This window comes from Amphiura filiformis, chromosome 16 (genome assembly GCF_039555335.1).
Source record: "Amphiura filiformis chromosome 16, Afil_fr2py, whole genome shotgun sequence".
Lineage (NCBI taxonomy): Eukaryota > Metazoa > Echinodermata > Ophiuroidea > Amphilepidida > Amphiuridae > Amphiura > Amphiura filiformis.
Genome location: NC_092643.1, coordinates 16,332,263 through 16,350,056, shown reverse-complemented (window position 1 = coordinate 16,350,056; position 17,794 = coordinate 16,332,263). Strand labels below are relative to the sequence as shown.

The 17,794-nt window shown below is 37.2% G+C and overlaps 1 protein-coding gene across 1 annotated transcript in view; it reads right to left on the bottom strand.

The window, feature by feature from the left end:
- LOC140135638 (carbonic anhydrase 2-like) overlaps positions 1-15,512 on the bottom strand; it is a 38,307-nt gene extending 22,795 nt beyond the window's left edge. Inside the window, exon 1 of the mRNA XM_072157212.1 lies at positions 15,280-15,512. Within this exon, the coding sequence (XP_072013313.1) occupies positions 15,280-15,334 (55 nt within the window). The 5' untranslated portion in view covers positions 15,335-15,512. The remainder of the gene's footprint in view (positions 1-15,279) is intronic.
- Positions 15,513-17,794: the final 2,282 nt, after the last annotated feature.

Here is a 17,794-nt window from a genome sequence, read left to right as displayed (position 1 = left end):
CTTGCAAAACAAACTGAAAATCGTGAGGGTCTACGGTATCTTCCTTCAAAATACAGAGTATCCCAGAATTATATACACCGGGAAAGTTGAAATTTTTAGGTATAAAGAGCATTTCTATTGGTGGTATTGTTCTTAATTCTCAAATTTACATACAGGTAACACAACTTCTAAGTTCCCCCTAATACTTTTTAAAATAAGTCGAAAAATATTTTACGAAATGTAAAAATGTAAAAAGATATGTATAGCCCTGTTTGTTTTACCCCTGTGGACCTATTTCTAGCGTCACACATCATTGCGTTCAGTCACAATGGTTAATTATGTAAGAAAAGAGGCCGTTTTAAAAGTTGCACCTGAGCCCATAGCAGTCAGGTGTTCTGTAATTAGGGATTCAATCATGTCACCGTTGTTCGTCACTGATTAATAACGATGGGTCTGCGTCGTCTGCGTTGTTTACTTCGCGAGGGCAGCTTTAGCTTTAGCTTAACAATAACAAAGTATGTGCCTAAAGAGTTGTCTTTGCCATGTCGCTTTTTTGAAATGTCACTAAATTGGGGTTTCTGACCTTGGTATGTCTGGCCTTTGTACACGTGTGGCATAGTTGACCATACCTTGCATTGGGATTGTGTGCAAATATCTGGTGTTTTCATCCTTTTATTTAACATTCAAAACATTGAGACTTATGAATAAAATTAATGCAGTGGGACAATAATGAATGTTTCCTGTAAGAAAGTCAAATATAAGTTATAAGTCTCAACTATTAGCTCGTTGGCTGCAGTTTTAAAATTACCATTTTGTGTGTGTAGCAATGGGGACTTTGCCTTTAAAATTAGGTTATATTGATCAAATTTCCCAATCATAGTGCATTGTAGGAATGCCTTTAAGCCTCCTCTGTTCCAATAGTTTCATTTCTCAGACACACAATCAGTGACTCTTCACAACTAATGCTGCACACTCTCTCTGTATCAGGTGGCGCTGTGTAGCGCTGCTGTGGTCTTCACAAGAGTACGCCATCTCACTCGATCTGATGCCAAGTGCGTTGCACCTTGCATTCCTTGGTTAGAAACCAGCTTCACGTCATTAGTCCAAGATGTTGGTGGACGTCCTCTTCCTCGTTTGCCTTCCATAGCCCCTTGCAAAATGTTTCCTGACAATATGGCCAAAGTACTTCACCTTTCTCTCCATTATGCCGCTTCTGATGGTTAGACTTGTACCAATCTTGTCGAGGATCCAGGAATTCGTTCTCCTGTCTTTCCATGTCACTAGTAGAAGCCTCCTGTAACACCACATCTCAAAAGCCTCTCATTCTTGGTCATAGCCCAAGACTCGCATCCATAAGTGGCAATGGACGAAGTAAGCGTACCTTAAGGTCAATGGATAGGCCTCTGCTTTTCCATATGTTTGACATGACTTGCACAGTTGTCCTTGCAATAGCCAGTCTTCTCTTAATTTCAGTTGTGCTTTCACCACTGTTGTTAATCATTGAACCCAGATATTCAAATTGCTTCACCTCCTCAATCTGCTGTCCATCTATCACAAACTCATCACTTTTCCGCTCTCTGTCTACAACCATTTTTTTGTCTTCTTTGTGTTCAGGAGAAGGTGTTTTTCTTCGCTGGCCTCTTTGATGCGCTTCAAAAGATCAATCAGCTCTACTCTGCTGCTACAAATAAGAGTGGTATCATCGGCGTACCTCAGGTAGGTTAGTAATTCTTGTACCGCCAAACTTCACTCCACCTCCAAACCCCTCCAAAGCTGTTCTCATTATGTCTTCAGAGTAGATGTAGGTTTGGTGATAGCACACATCCCGGTCGTAAGCCTCTTCCAATCTTGAACCAATCTGTGTCCCCACTACTTGTTCTGACTGCCGATTCTTGGTCTTAAGCAGCTGATCAGATCCACAAGATGACTTGGGAAACCCATCTTTTTCATAGTTTCCCACATCTGAGGGTGGCTAACATAGTCAAAAGCTTTACTGTAATCTATGAAGCACAAGTAAAGAGGAAGTCTATGCTCTCTGCATTTCTCAATCACATTCCTGATATTGACGATTTGGTCCCTAGTCCCCCTTCCTTCACGAAATCCTGCCTGCTCATCAGATATTTCTTGCCCCATTTTGTTCTTCATTCTCTTGATGATGATCTTCAGAAACACTTTACTTAAATTTCTCTTCTTTGGCAGTGGAATAAATACTGCCCTGCACCAGTCTCTCGGCCATTTTTTCTTTTTCCAGATGATACCACATAGACGCCACATTAGGTCTATCCTTCTTTCCCAGTTGCCTTCTACAACTCAGAAGCTACATTATCAATGCCAGGTGACTTAGCATTTTTCATTTGTTCCATGGCAAGCTCAACTTCAGATCTCAATGGTGGAGGTTCTTCCTCACTCGTTTCACACTGTACATACACCTTGTCATCTTGTGCCTCAAACAGCTGAGAACTATACTGAACCCCTCGCCTTTTGATGTCTCTTCTAGGTATACTATCCATAACTCCTTGTACCATCTCATAGAAGTCTGTCATCACGCTCTCTGATGCATCTGATGTTGGTGCATAAACTTGTATGATTGAAATATTTAAAGGATGTCCTTGCAGTCTTACCCAGCAAACACAAAAACGTTTTAAAAACGTTTTAAATAAGTTATATTTTGGCTTTTGGTTTAGGTAAAAACGTTTTAATAACATTAAAATGTCGGGTTATATAAAGGTCATGATAACGTTTTGAAACGTTTTGTATGAAAACACACTACAACAATATTTTTAAATGTTTTCAAAAAATGTTATTGTAAACTATTTTGGCAAACATTTTTGCCAAATATTGTGTCAATACTTAAATAACATTATGTTAAAATATTTTAACCCTGCAAACACAGAAATGGTTTTTTTTCAAAACCTTTTAATAACATTTAAATGTCGGGTTATATAAAGGTCATGAAAACGTTTTTAAAACGTTATTGAAAATATTTTGGGCAAACATTTTTCGCAAAATATTTTTAACCCCCAAATAACATTTTGTTTAGAATGTTTTGAATCAAGTTTTCAAGAATGTTTTTGGAATGTTATTAAAACGTTTTTATACCCTTTATATAACCCAACATTAAAACGTTTTCTGTAAAACATTTTTATTTGCTGAACGGTAGATTATCAAAAAGTGTTTTTTAAGGTTATGAAAACGTTTTATACTCTTAATATTCCTTTATATAACCCGACATTTAAACGTTTTCTGACAACCTTTTATAACCTTTTGCGAATGATGTCGAAAACGTTTTGTGTTTGCTGGGACAGTCATCACTCTCTCATTTATTAGATTATATCCCAAAACACACTTGGCTGTGGTTTTTTCTATTATGAAACCCACACCTCCTCGTTTCCTTCCAGTATCTTTTCCAGAATAGATGAACATACTTCCATCATCTGTAGTGAACCTCCCTCGTCCAAGCCACCACAACTCTGTTACTCCTAGGATCTTAATATTGTTTGCAACCATCTCCTTCTCCACAACTTCAATCTTTCCTCCTGACATACTGCGTACATTCCATGTAGCAATATTTATTGGCTTCCTTAAATGGGTGCTGTTCCTTTCCTTCCTGGGACCATCAAGAACAGGACTTCCTGTAGGAGGCTTCAATCCTGATCTGTCATCACCAACAGGTGTACTCTTCCCCGGTAGCCATTGACGTATCTTCCGGCCTGCGGGTCGCACCTTCCGATACCCACGTTTTCTTTTGATTTTGTACTCTCATGTTTACATTCGAGGCCAAATAGTACGGTGGGTGGCCAGGTTCTTCCGTACCAACAGTAGAGGGCCATTCCTGAGTTCTTTCTCAGTACTAGCCTCCTCTTGACACAAACCATCTCCCTGGATGCCAGATGTGAGCTTTGTGTAATTGTGTTTTGTCGTTGACCATACCGTTGATTCCTCCGGCGCAACACATACATCAATGCTGTTGACCATTGACGACTATTTAACCCATAGCTAGTATTCGCTATTTACCCATAGCTGGGTTAAAGAAGGTTCACCCTAAAAAAAGTGTCCCTTCCTTCTGCCTACTCATACCACACTGGCGAGGTAACATGGTAGAGGCTGGATGAGCTCCGAGTTGGAAGAGAGAAGTTCTTGAAGTCAGCTCTTGCTGTTATACCTACAGGGGGTCTCAGCGCCCCCTGAGAATCCACATTCCTACACAAAACACTATGATTGGGACAGCAAGAAAGAAAAGATGAAGAGAAGAAATAAAAGTCACAGCACAAGCTGGCACCCACACTAGCTTTTACCCGACAAAGGAAATGGACGATGTTGTCGGTCTGTGGACAACTTTTTAGTCCACAGTCCGGATTTAATTTGACAGCATCGCCCATTTCCTGATGTCCGTGTGGGGTTGCGCCGCCACCTTCACACTGGAGATCTGTATCCTGTACCGCCAGTGTGAAATGGGTTATGTGCCCATCAGTACTGGAATTCAGCGCCTTTACCCTAGTATGTGGAATAAGAACTCCCATCCTCTACGAAACTTAGGACGAAAGCTCCAATCCAAAAACAACACCAGACAAAGAACAAGCTACCAAGCCAACTAAATTGGCTCACCTTTCCTAACTAGCTGTGTTGCGAAAGGAAGTTTAAGGTAGAGAAGGTTGAAAGATGAAAAAATAGAGTAGTGTAGGTAGGAGCATCCAAAATGGGACAAGGTGTAAGTACCCAATTGGAGAAAATCCAGCACACACACACACAGCAGCAAATGAAACAAAGTTTTCTATGTGAGTTAAAAATACTGTCTGGTTTAATAACTACTGCCTGTATATAATTATATAGTTAGTTAGCTTTACATCAAAGTGTTCTTGTATAGTACTGGATGGACTGGAGTAATGCATATCATATTACAAAATAAATACAAAACGCGTTCATTAACCTATAAATACAATATGCGTTCATTAACCTATAAATACAATACGCGTTTATTAACCTATAAATACAATACGCGTTCATTAACCTATAAATACAATACGCGTTCATTAACCTATAAATACAATACGGGTTCATTAACCTATAAATACAATACGCGTTCATTAACCTATAAATACAATACGCGTTTATTAACCTATAAATACAATACGCGTTCATTAACCTATTAATACAATACGCGTTCATTAACCTATAAATACAATACGCGTTCATTAACCTATAAATACAATACGCGTTCATTAACCTATAAACACAATACGCGTTTATTAACCTATAAATACAATACGCGTTCATTAACCTATAAATACAATACGCGTTCATTAACCTATAAATACAATACGCGTTCATTAACCTATAAATACAATATGCGTTCATTAACCTATAAATACAATACGCGTTTATTAACCTATAAATACAATACGCGTTCATTAACCTATAAATACAATACGCGTTCATTAACCTATAAATACAATACGGGTTCATTAACCTATAAATACAATACGCGTCCATTAACCTATAAATACAATACGCGTTTATTAACCTATAAATACAATACGCGTTCATTAACCTATTAATACAATACGCGTTCATTAACCTATAAATACAATACGCGTTCATTAACCTATAAATACAATACGCGTTCATTAACCTATAAACACAATACGCGTTTATTAACCTATAAATACAATACGCGTTCATTAACCTATAAATACAATACGCGTTCATTAACCTATAAATACAATACGGGTTCATTAACCTATAAATACAATACGCGTTTATTAACCTATAAATACAATACGCGTTTATTAACCTATAAATACAATACGCGTTCATTAAGCTATTAATACAATACGCGTTCATTAACCTATAAATACAATACGCGTTTATTAACCTATAAATACAATACGCGTTCATTAACCTATAAATACAATACGCGTCCATTAACCTATAAATACAATACGCGTCCATTAACCTATAAATACAATACGCGTTTATTAACCTATAAATACAATACGCGTTCATTAACCTATTAATACAATACGCGTTCATTAACCTATAAATACAATACGCGTTCATTAACCTATAAATACAATATGCGTCCATTAACCTATAAATACAATACGCGTTTATTAACCTATAAATACAATACGCGTTCATTAACCTATAAATACAATACGCGTCCATTAACCTATAAATACAATACGCGTTTATTAACCTATAAATACAATACGCGTCCATTAACCTATTAATACAATACGCGTCCATTAACCTATAAATACAATACGCGTTTATTAACCTATAAATACAATACGCGTCCATTAACCTATTAATACAATACGCGTTTATTAACCTATAAATACAATACGCGTTTATTAACCTATAAATACAATACGCGTTCATTAACCTATAAATACAATACGCGTTCATTAACCTATAAATACAATACGCGTTCATTAACCTATAAATACAATACGCGTTCATTAACCCATAAATACAATACGCGTTCATTAACCTATAAATACAATACGCGTTCATTAACCTATAAATACAATACGCGTTCATTAACCTATAAATACAATACGCGTTCATTAACCTATAAATACAATACGCGTTCATTAACCTATAAATACAATACGCGTTTATTAACCTATAAATACAATACGCGTCCATTAACCTATTAATACAATACGCGTTTATTAACCTATAAATACAATACGCGTTCATTAACCTATAAATACAATACGCGTTCATTAACCTATAAATACAATACGCGTTCATTAACCTATAAATATAATACGCGTTCATTAACCTATAAATACAATACGCGTTCATTAACCTATAAATACAATACGCGTTCATTAACCTATAAATACAATACGCGTTCATTAACCTATAAATACAATACGCGTAATAAATATATAGCTATGCAATCGTCTAGACGTCGGCGAAGTAAGCATTTCATGATCTATATAATAATACGCTATTCTCTGTCTGTAGATCTGTAGATCTGTCTGTCTGTCTGTCTGTGACTGCTAATGTGAGGCCGCCGTAGGTCATACGGGGCTCAAACTTGGTGGGTGGGTGCAGCTTGGTATGAGACCGAACGAGTTTATATTTTTAAAGGTCAAAGGTCAAGGACGGGGTCAAGTTCAATTGAAGTCTAAATTCAAATACTTTAATCGGCAAATCTAGCCATGCCATTGTGTTGACCTTGGACTATCAAACAAAAGTTTCCACGGTGACCTTTTGTCAGACCAACGGTTTAGAGGTCAAAGGTCAAGAAAGGTAAAAATTTCAAACTGCCCCTATGAAGCTCAAACTTGGTCGGTGGATGGGACTTGGAATAACAAATAAAAGTTTCCACAATGACCTTTTGTCAGACCTACGGTTAAGAGGTCATAGGTCAAGAAAGGTAACAATTTCAAATTGCCCCTATGGAGCTCAAACGTGGTGGGTGGGTGGACCTTGGACTAACAAACAAAAGTTTCCACAGTGACCTTTTCGTCATATCTACGGTTAAGAGGTCATAGGTCAAGAAAGGTAAAAATTTCAAATTGCCCCTATGGAGCTCAAACTTGGTGGGCGGGTGGACCTTGGACTAACAAACAAAAGTTTCAACGGTGACCTTTTCGTCATACATACGGTTAAGAGGTCATAGGTCAAGAAAGGTAACAATTTCAAATTGCTCCTATGGAGCTCAAACTTGGTGGGCGGGTGGACCTTGGACTAACAAACAAAAGTTTCCACGGTGACCTTTTCGTCATACCTACGGTTAAGAGGTCATAGGTCAAGAAAGGTAATAATTTCAAATTGCTCCTATTGAGCTCAAACTTGGTGGGTGGGTGGACCTTGGACTAACAAACAAAAGTTTCCACGGTGATCTTTTCGTCAGACCTACGGTTAAGAGGTCATAGGTCAAGAAAGGTCAAAATTTCAAATTGCCCTCTGGAACTCAAACTTGGTGGGTGGGTGGACCTTGGACTAACAAACAAAAGTTTCCACGGTGATCTTTTCTTCAGACCTAAGGTTAAGAGGTCAAAGGTCAAAAAGGTAACAATTTCAAATTGCCTATGGAGCTCATACATGTACTTGGTGGGTAGGTGGAATTGGACTAACAAACAAAAGTTCCATTGTGACCTTTTTGTCAGACCTACGATTGAGAGGTCATAGGTCAAAAACAAAGATTTCAAATTGCTTATGGAGCTCAAACTTGGTCGGTAGGTGTAACTTTGGCCAAGGAAGCCCAGGTTTGAGATCTACAAAAGCCAATAACTATGACAGCCGAGAACCGCGAAATACGGGTAACCGCCTAGTAGATTATAATCTATGATTTCACGAACTATCTATCCCCAGGGAACTATCCAATAGAAGGGTGTCACCGTGGAAGAAGAATGAGAAGAAGAATGAGAAGAGGATGATGAAGGAAAATAAGAAGAAGAACAGAATGAGAAAAGGAAGAAAAAAGGAAGACAAAATAGGAAAGGAAGGAGAAGAAGCATTATTATTAAAGGAGAAGCAAAATTAGAAGAGAAAAATAGACATGAAAATGTAGAATCTGATAATGCTGGAAATTTATTGCTACATGTATAATAGAAATGATGGCTGTCTATAAATATAGTCTGTGCTGTCTCGAAATAATACTATTTTGTCTATAAATACAGTCTGTGCTAGTGTGCGTAAGATACTGACACCCTGACATATAAATGGCCTGAAATGTAAAGGAAATAGACCTAGTGTTAAATTACACACTAATGACTCACAAAGATCATCCTTGGGAAAAACGTTGAAAAACACATTATCATGCAACTGATGACGTTGGTTTGTTTCAATATCTGTTGTTTAAGGTGAGTGGGAGGATCTATATTTTTCACGTTTCAGCTGTAAACGAAAAAACCGCAGTGTGAAACGAGTCACGGAAGCCAATAAAATAATAATAATATAATGTGACCGGCTCCCACAAAACAAGTTATATCTCAGAAAGTTATTTTGTCAACTTAATGAGCATGATGAGAGCAGGTCACATATATTTCAATAGATTCCATATCAATTTGTAACTAGCGCTCTTTAGCAAAGTCATAGTTCATTGACTTTACAACCGTATGACAAAACAGGCGAAAATAGTAACTTTTTGCACGAGATTTGCAATTTAAAGAGAATTGGCCATTGCTCATTCTAATGACGCTAGTATATGGACAATATAGCCCCCCCTAATGTGTGCTTTTTCATTTAATGACATAAAATTTGAAAAATATTGTAAGGAACACTGGAGGTTTTAACTTTTAGAACCTACATTTTGGTCAAAAAAATGTGCTTGGATGGGTAGTTTTCAACAGATTTTCCACATTGGCCTTGCTATAACATTGAATTGTGTTACCTGTTGACCTAGTGACGAAAAGTGTTTTTAGGGGAAAGTGTTAGCTTTCGTTTGATATTTTAAAAAATCTGATTGGATGAAGGGAACCCTTGAGGTTTCGACAAAAACCGATCAAAGAGGCCCATTTTTCAGCTGTTACATTGCTATGCACTCAACCGTGTAGTGCAATCAAAGACTGTGCGGAGACAGTGTTGTTCTCTGCTTGGAAGATTTTGGACGAAAATGTGTACTCAGGTGTATCGAGGTGGAAACTGTGCGCATGATGGTTTATAAGAGAATCGTTTTTGTATAGAAATCTTTCCATGTGTACGGCTCTTGAGTTAAGACCCACAATATATCAAAGCGAACGTTTTGAGCGTTTCGCCCTTCGGAGAAAAATCATGCGCATGAAATAACACCACTTATATCAAGGCTAGATACCATTCCACTTGTGTGCCAACTTGATTTGTCTCAATATTTGAGTGCAAACTTATGCTTCCCCCGACCTGCCTTAAGCATTAGCAACTGGTGACATTAAGATAAGTTCAAGATACTTATGGATCATAAAATTGGAAAATGTGAAGTAAATGCCGGGAGTAAATGTCATTAATTTGTTATTATATAACGCTAAGTTACGCTGTAATTTACTGTAACCCTAACAAGTCATTAACATTTTGAAACTGTGAAATGCAAAACGTAACATAAAATAGGAGAATAATAAATAATAAGTACAATAAAAATAGTAAATGGAAATTCGAAAAATTCAGTTATATTTAGTCTTGGTAAAAGACTAGTTTTAATATTATCATGTTTTTCCCCTCGGATTTGAATCTATTTTTATACATGTTTCTTCTTTCCCCCTTTCCGTTTTCTTGTTCTTTCTTCCCTTTTCTCTTAATTTCCTTTTTCTCGTTTTTTTAACACCTCATCTTTCGATAATGTCATAGGTTGCCAAGCATAATATCTACGCAAGGACTTTAATATAACGTGTTAAATATTAAATAAGATATAATTTTATGATTAATTACTTCCGATTATGCCTACGTTCCGATTGACATTAATATACTGCACGCTGAGAGATTTTGAGTCAGGCCACAGATCCTGTTGATCAGACCATGAACTTGAAGGTAGAGTGTTACCATAGGAATATCATCAGTGAAGAAAGCAGAATCCCTGTTGCAACATAACACGCCACACAAAGTGGACTATACGATAGTGCGAATTTTGAGAAACAACACAATGTTATACATTATGAACGCATTCAGCATGTTCAGTGAAATTGCACAGATGGTTATCACAAGTAAAATACTCAAAGAATAGTCATAACAAGGTTTATAGTACAATATACGTGTGTTATCATACACTACTTTTCTGTATTAAACCAACATTATCTCTGACAGTAAAAGCTAACATTTTATGGAAAAGAAATATTGATCTATTTCTATAGAAAATGTTACAATATGGCTTTAATACAAAATCCAGGTTTATGCACGGACGAAATGCATTGTGGGAAGTTTATTATATATCTTCAAGGGAGCACGGTGGCCGAGCGGAACGGGCTCAAACTCATAATCAGAAGGTTGCGGGTTCGAGCCCCGTTGACGCCATCGTGTTGTGCCTTTGAGAAAGGTACTTTATCTCGATTACTCCACTCCACCCAGGTGTATAAATGGGTACCGGCGTTCTTAAATGCTGGGAAGGTAACAGACTCGCTGTGGAGGAGGTGTAGCGATCCCCCTATAGCAACATTGCATGGAGGAGTCTGGCCCAATCGCCAATGAAAGAGAGATGGGCACTCCGTTCACTGTTTATATACAGGTTCGCCTCCTTTACCTTTACCTTTACCTGGATTATAATATAATGCCTAATTGTGTTAGAAATTTTCAGTGTCATCATCAAAGATGTCTAGTTTGATTTATAATTACTCAAACTCCAGATAAATACAACACTCATTTTTTGGAATTAATATTATCTTGTTTTGCCAACCATAATTAAATCCCAAGAGCAATAAAAGTCAAATTTTAATATTTTTACATTAAGGGTATTGTTGGTCGAAGCAACCAAAAAAATCGATTTTCATTATCTAGATCAATATATTATTGAAAATTAACACCTTGATGTTTTGCAAAAGTTCATTTTACAAATCGTATATTTTGCAAACTTGCTTAATTTATTGTTGTTAATGAGTTATGTACGTTTTACAAAAGTGCTGTTGTTTCAGCCCTCTTTACAACGTAACTCAAGAACCGCAGCACCTATAAAAGTATATCTGTGACATTTTAATTCTTCTACACGCTCGCTATGAATTGAGCAATGCAGTTTTTGCCAAAGCGCACTACCATTCGTAAGATGCTGTGAACTACCAAATCACAACAGTTTAAAATAATTAATAACCTTAAGCCGGCCCAAACATGCAATTTTGCATGTTTTCTTACAGTTCTTGAAGTTTAAGACTTGGCACAAGTCTATGCACCCAAATGCCTGTATAGGCTAAGAGTTTGCGCATAATGTTAATATTGTATGTTATTTTTGATAATTGGTTGTGAAAAAGTTTAGACAATGTGTTTTCCAAAAAATGAGAAAATGTGTTTTCCAAAAATTAGAAAATGTGTTTTCCAAAACATTAGAATGCATAACTTGAAGTTAGTCTTTGTACAAGTCTTTGGGCTTGATTGTCATAGCATACAAAAAACCGCCCTAAAAACACTTGTTTTGGGCCCTTATTTACCAATATTATTGACCAAATATTAAAATTTGACTTTCATTGCCAATTAGAACTAACTTTAGGATTAGGATTGAGCTAAATTCATTTGGCAAAACAGGATAATTTTTTTCATCCAAGAGGTGCAGTATTTTTCTAGAATAGGGAGTAGTCCTATACAATTGCGTGCGATATTTCCCCACTTAAAATGTATGTGAAAGAAATAAGTTAGCACAAAATCGTGCTGCATGTTCTAACTTAAATTCTTCTGTGTTACAGACTGGAGAAAATAATAATACACGCAAGCTACCAACAGTCCAACATGTTTAGGAGTACAACATGCTTGGGCTTCGCTCTCATTTCGCCCTTTCCGAGCGTCTTTGACAAAGACGAATCCCGGGGGGGGGGGGTGCACTTAAATTTGAAATGGATATAGATGTAGGGCTGGCGCTTTCGCACTAAGCGGCATTCGGTGAGAGCAAAATGTAAACAAATATGGGTCATTGGGTGAGAGCATGATTTTTGGCATTCGGTGAGAGCAAAATGTAAAAAATATGGGGTCATTGGGTGAGAACATGACCTTTTTTAAATGGAATCTTTGGGTGATAACCGAAACAGCGACACAGAAACCTCGAAAATCGAAAATCTAGTTCTAAATGGCTTCAAATTTCGGGGTTTTTTTTTAGTTCAAAATACGTAACAAAATCAGTGATAAATGAAAGTTGCTGTTCAAATTGAACTTGTAAGGGTCTTTGGGTGACAGATCAAATGGAAACATAGGGGGTCTTCGGGTGACAGAGCATGTGTTCGTAAAAACATATGGGGTCTTTGCGTCACCTCCAAAGTTGGAGTGCCCCCCCCCCCCCGGAGACGAATTCGTCCCACAGTTTAAGGGACGTAAATCTCACGTAATACCTCCTCATAGTTTAAAGGTCCGTGACCCGATCGACAGCATCATCCCCCGATTTTTTTCATTGTTGATGAGGTTTTGGTATCACATAATAGATACTATTTTTCTCATTACTATCCTGAAATTTGACGCTCCAAGTCGATGTATTTCCGGAGAAATCATGAATCACAGCGGTTTTTACTGTTATACCAGTTTGTAAACAATAAAAATTACTTCGGATCATGGGAAGAGAAAAAAGCGAACTACGCTAAGTGTAGTCTCGCGGCCAGACTGTATGTGGCTATCACGAGGATCGACGAGTGTCAGACCGACGCAAACTGGCTGTGTAGGAGACTACGCTAAGTGCTGAGGAGACGGTCCGCCGTATATAATTAAAACAATTCCTTGATTATTTCAGTTGGTGAAATAGCTCAATTGGCTAGCGCGCCGTTCTTTTACCCAAGAGGTACCCGGTTCAAAACCCGGTATCGGAAGGTTTTTTTCCTCTCCATTTTAACCCAAACTTTTTATATTAATTTGAAATGTACATATTGCAAGGGGAAATATATTTTGTTTCCTTTTTTCTGAAACGGTACGAAAAACAAAAAAAAACAAATATTTTCCGTTCAATACGGGCCGGGCATTGCAGCATGTCAGCATTCGTCATACGAACGGGAATTGTTGTTGTTGCATGCCTACCCAGAATGCAATTCACGTATACAAGGTATTGGATTGCAAATTTGGCTATTTATTCACATTTACGCTGAAAATGCTCTCGTTTTTTCACAAAGCAGCATAAAGGGGGAGATATTTGATATTATTATGTAATTTTAAAGACAATCCATATCCAAAACCAATAGGGTTACCCCCCTTTAATACTTTAGGGTTGTGAAATAATAATAGCCCTATATGAACCCCGAGGGTCAAGATAAATTTGCCAAGTAATTTACGGCGCATATTATCCTTTTCATTAATACCCTCTTAAAAGGGTTTAAAGACGGCAAAGAAACGTTTAATTAAACAATGTACAATTGTTGGCACACCAAGAACGGGGGCAAGCAATTCTGGCACATCGTTCGGAAATGGGGAATTCCAGTTGTAATCCATACATCCATATGACGACATGACCTTGAAACTGTGACTTTGAAATAGAGTTACCTGAATTAAGGTCATGTCTTTCAACGAGAATAGCCTACGGTTAATTATTGCAAAGCTGCTTTATATATACTAACAACATTTTGTTTCCTTTCGCCATCCACCTGTGCCTCATGATACAACAGTTGGTAAATCATTCAAGTTCAAGTTTATTTCACCATCATATCATAATTATCAATATAATCATTTGAATACACAGTTGAAAAAATGAAGTTTTAAAGTACAGATCACTTTCAAAGCTAAAAATCAAAAAATGTTTTATACTGTGGTAAAAAAACAACAAAATCAGTCGGCCAACTTAAAAAAAATTGAAAGACACTAAATTGTTACTTTATTTAATGCAGAAATCATATGAAAACATCAGCAAGTATTAACAATGTTTTATATTTATAAACATCTCAAAAAAAGTAATTACCCCCTTTAAATAATGGCCATTATTCAAATACGGGCTATTGTGTTACAAATCTGTAAAATGCGTTGGAAGCAGATTTTATTTCTGCGCATTTTGAACACCTCATTTGATACGATAGCCCAGAAAACAATAAAACATCGGTCAATTTAATGTAGTGAGGTCCAGATTTGAAAGTTGCACTTACAGCAATACAAAAACACTCAGATATCATTACACAGATTTCGTTCCATTATATTGAATACAAATCAACAGAATTTACTGCAACTTTCAAATCTTGGGTTACATTGATTTAAATGTACGCTGTGACGTCAATATTTAGTCAATTGCTACAAATGAGGTCAAAATGTGTACAAATAAATTCTGCTTCCAACGCATTTTACAGATTTGTAATACAATAGTCCGTTTTTGAATAATGGCCATTATTTAAAGGGGGTAATTATTTTTTTGAGATGATTATTAATCTTAGAGCACCCAGCGCACATAGTAAATAACCAAGTCCATCTAATCGGTTTCGAACCGGCAAGTCGCCGGCAACATGCGTATCCATGACTATAATAGCACGACGTTCTATATTTAACCAAATGAGCCAGAGGCGCGTCAAACATGTCCAGTTAACTTGGTTAAGACCAGAACGGAAAGATAGAAATCTACAGATTTCTATTGGGAAAAAGGCACTCATGTGTAGACATGCGTGCTGAAGATTTTCCGGTGGATATTCAAATTAAACATGAGGCGTTCAATTTCCTGTGAAATTTTAAAATTTAAGATGCAAAATCTTTTAAAAGAACTAATAAAAAGTAACATCTTACCTTGACATTCGGCGCTGAATGAATCGTACCCCCAATGAAATTGGGCCGTGGTCATGATGGAAAACCGTGAGCAATTATAATCACCTAAATTTCAAATCAATATTTCTTTTCTCGTACAATCCTCATACGGTAGTCAGTACTTCTCTATATAACATGTCTAGTTTTGAATTAAAATGAGAGCCATTTGAGTGACGATGTGTCCACGATCGTATTTGAAAACGAACTGGCAATCGTGTTACTGAGCAACCGGCATCCTCTGCTGTTGATAAAGGAGGAGCCTAGTATACTAAACGCCCACAGTGATGACGTTTCCTTAGACTAGAAATATGAATTTTCTATATACGACTAGTATGTGGGGGTGGACTTGGTTAAAAAGACCGAGTTAAATAGAAAAGAGAAACCCCAGGAGAAAAACTAGTTCGCATCGCATTTGACGTCCAGATCAATCAAACTACGACCGGTAATTGGTTAGAATCGTGTAACTAGGGCGTCACCCTCCCTTAGTTATGCGCTTCTAAACCAATCACGGGCCGTGTACAGTTTGCTTGACAGGATAGTGAACTTTTTTTCTCTATTTCCGATGTCTCCGATTAAACTTGATACACGTGTTCTGTCCCGGGGTACACTCAAATTTAGAGTGACGGGTATGTGCCTACCAGCGTCGGGAAGTAGGGGCCAATCGCATATATAGTTTGGAAAAAAGGGGGCTCATCATATTTGGTATAAAGAAATGGAAAAGGGGGTCATTGGGTCAAAATAATTGAAAAATTGGTCATCAGATATTCAAACCATTGGGCAAAATTCCATTTTTTTTTTCAATTTTGCCAAATTTTCAATACAAATTTGAGAATTGTGAAGTTTTTACATTGTTTTATGGCATTTTGAAGATAACATTCTAGGGTCAATGGGGAGGCGAACTTAAAAAGGAGAGTCATCGGGTAGGACTTTTAAACAAAGGCTTCATCAGCTATATTCGACTACAAAAGAGGGACCATATTGACAGGCACATACCCGTCACTTCAAAAGTTGAGTGCCCCCGCGGTTCTGTCTGCTCAACGTGCTATTAAGGTATCTTAATGCTATTCTGATAAATATGACTCAAACCATGGCACACGCTCCTTTCACATGTAAAGTTCGAATTCGAGTGGTCTGACGTTCATGAAAAACACGTGAACACTGACTTGATTTAAAGTGTCGGACCCAAATCGTAAGTTACGATCCCAGTACATGCAGGGGCATAGGCCCTACCGTGGCCACCGAACCAAAAAATCTATATCCAGGTCAACATTTTCAAATGATGGACGGCTTTTCTTCCCAGTTACATACACTTTAAGTACATATCATTAGATTTGAAGTTTACTTCGAGAACTGTTTAATATCAAAAATATCAAAAATATCCATTTTTAATAATTTGCCATAAAATTGTTATTGTTTGGCGAATTTAAACAAATCAAAATTATTTGATATCAGAAGGATATTTTCTAGTATTCAGAATTCAATTTGCTGTGTCTGATATGTGTCCGATTCTTTAAGCCCACTTTCGTTTGGAAAAAAAAGAGTCAAGTATAATAGGCCTACTATAAAAACACGATGAACGGGATTTAGGTGGCCTAGTGATAACAAGGTCGTGGGATAATCGCGGCTAAAGTGTTATATCCTTGGGTAAGGCATTTAATCTCGTATGCTTCACTCCACCCAGGTGTACAGTGGGGAGCTGTTAGGGATATTCATACTATCAGCGCGAGCGTTGTTGTCAGTGTTCGAAATATGCCCCAAAAAGTTACAGGCCAGTCGGGCCTGTAACTCTGAAAAGTTGCAGGCTCGGGTGAAAAGTTACCGGCCAAAACTTTTTAGAGCTTTGAAACGGGAAATTATAAGCTAGGACACATATCAAATTATTTCCGCCAATTACAAGTTACAACAATTTAAATAGTGACGTTTTAAACCAAGGAATTATTTGTCATGCATATTTAAAATGAACTGTGTAGTTATAATAATAATTCTGAATAGGTACCTCAGGAAGGTGTGGGTTACTACCTTTAGTTTTACCCCAGTTCCTGGGAATTTGTCGCAGTTGTAAGTTTGGGAGTCCAAACTAAAGTGGCAACTGTAACACGTCCCTAAACATGGGTCCCGATTTGAGAAAAAAATCCTGAAACATGCAGGGTCTTGATTTGAGAAAAATTGGTCAAAAACTGTCTAATCAGCCGTTTTTATAGGTAAAAATCAAACGTGGGTCCCGATTTGAGAAATAAGATGGTAGTCAAGAACGGGTAGCGGCTTCAGAGTTCCAGCCGCACACCCTGCCAAAACGTAATTCTAGCACGCCCACTTCACCGTAAACTTCTTACATAATTGAATCATGATCCACATTACTGATCTCAGAGACTCTAGAGTTCGACTCATGCTGTTCAAAAGTACTTTCAAAACGGGCATCTCGTCACAAATAAGTATGACAAAATACGTTGGTAGGCCTACTAATATAATGTACAAAATAAAACTTAGGCTGGTCTAA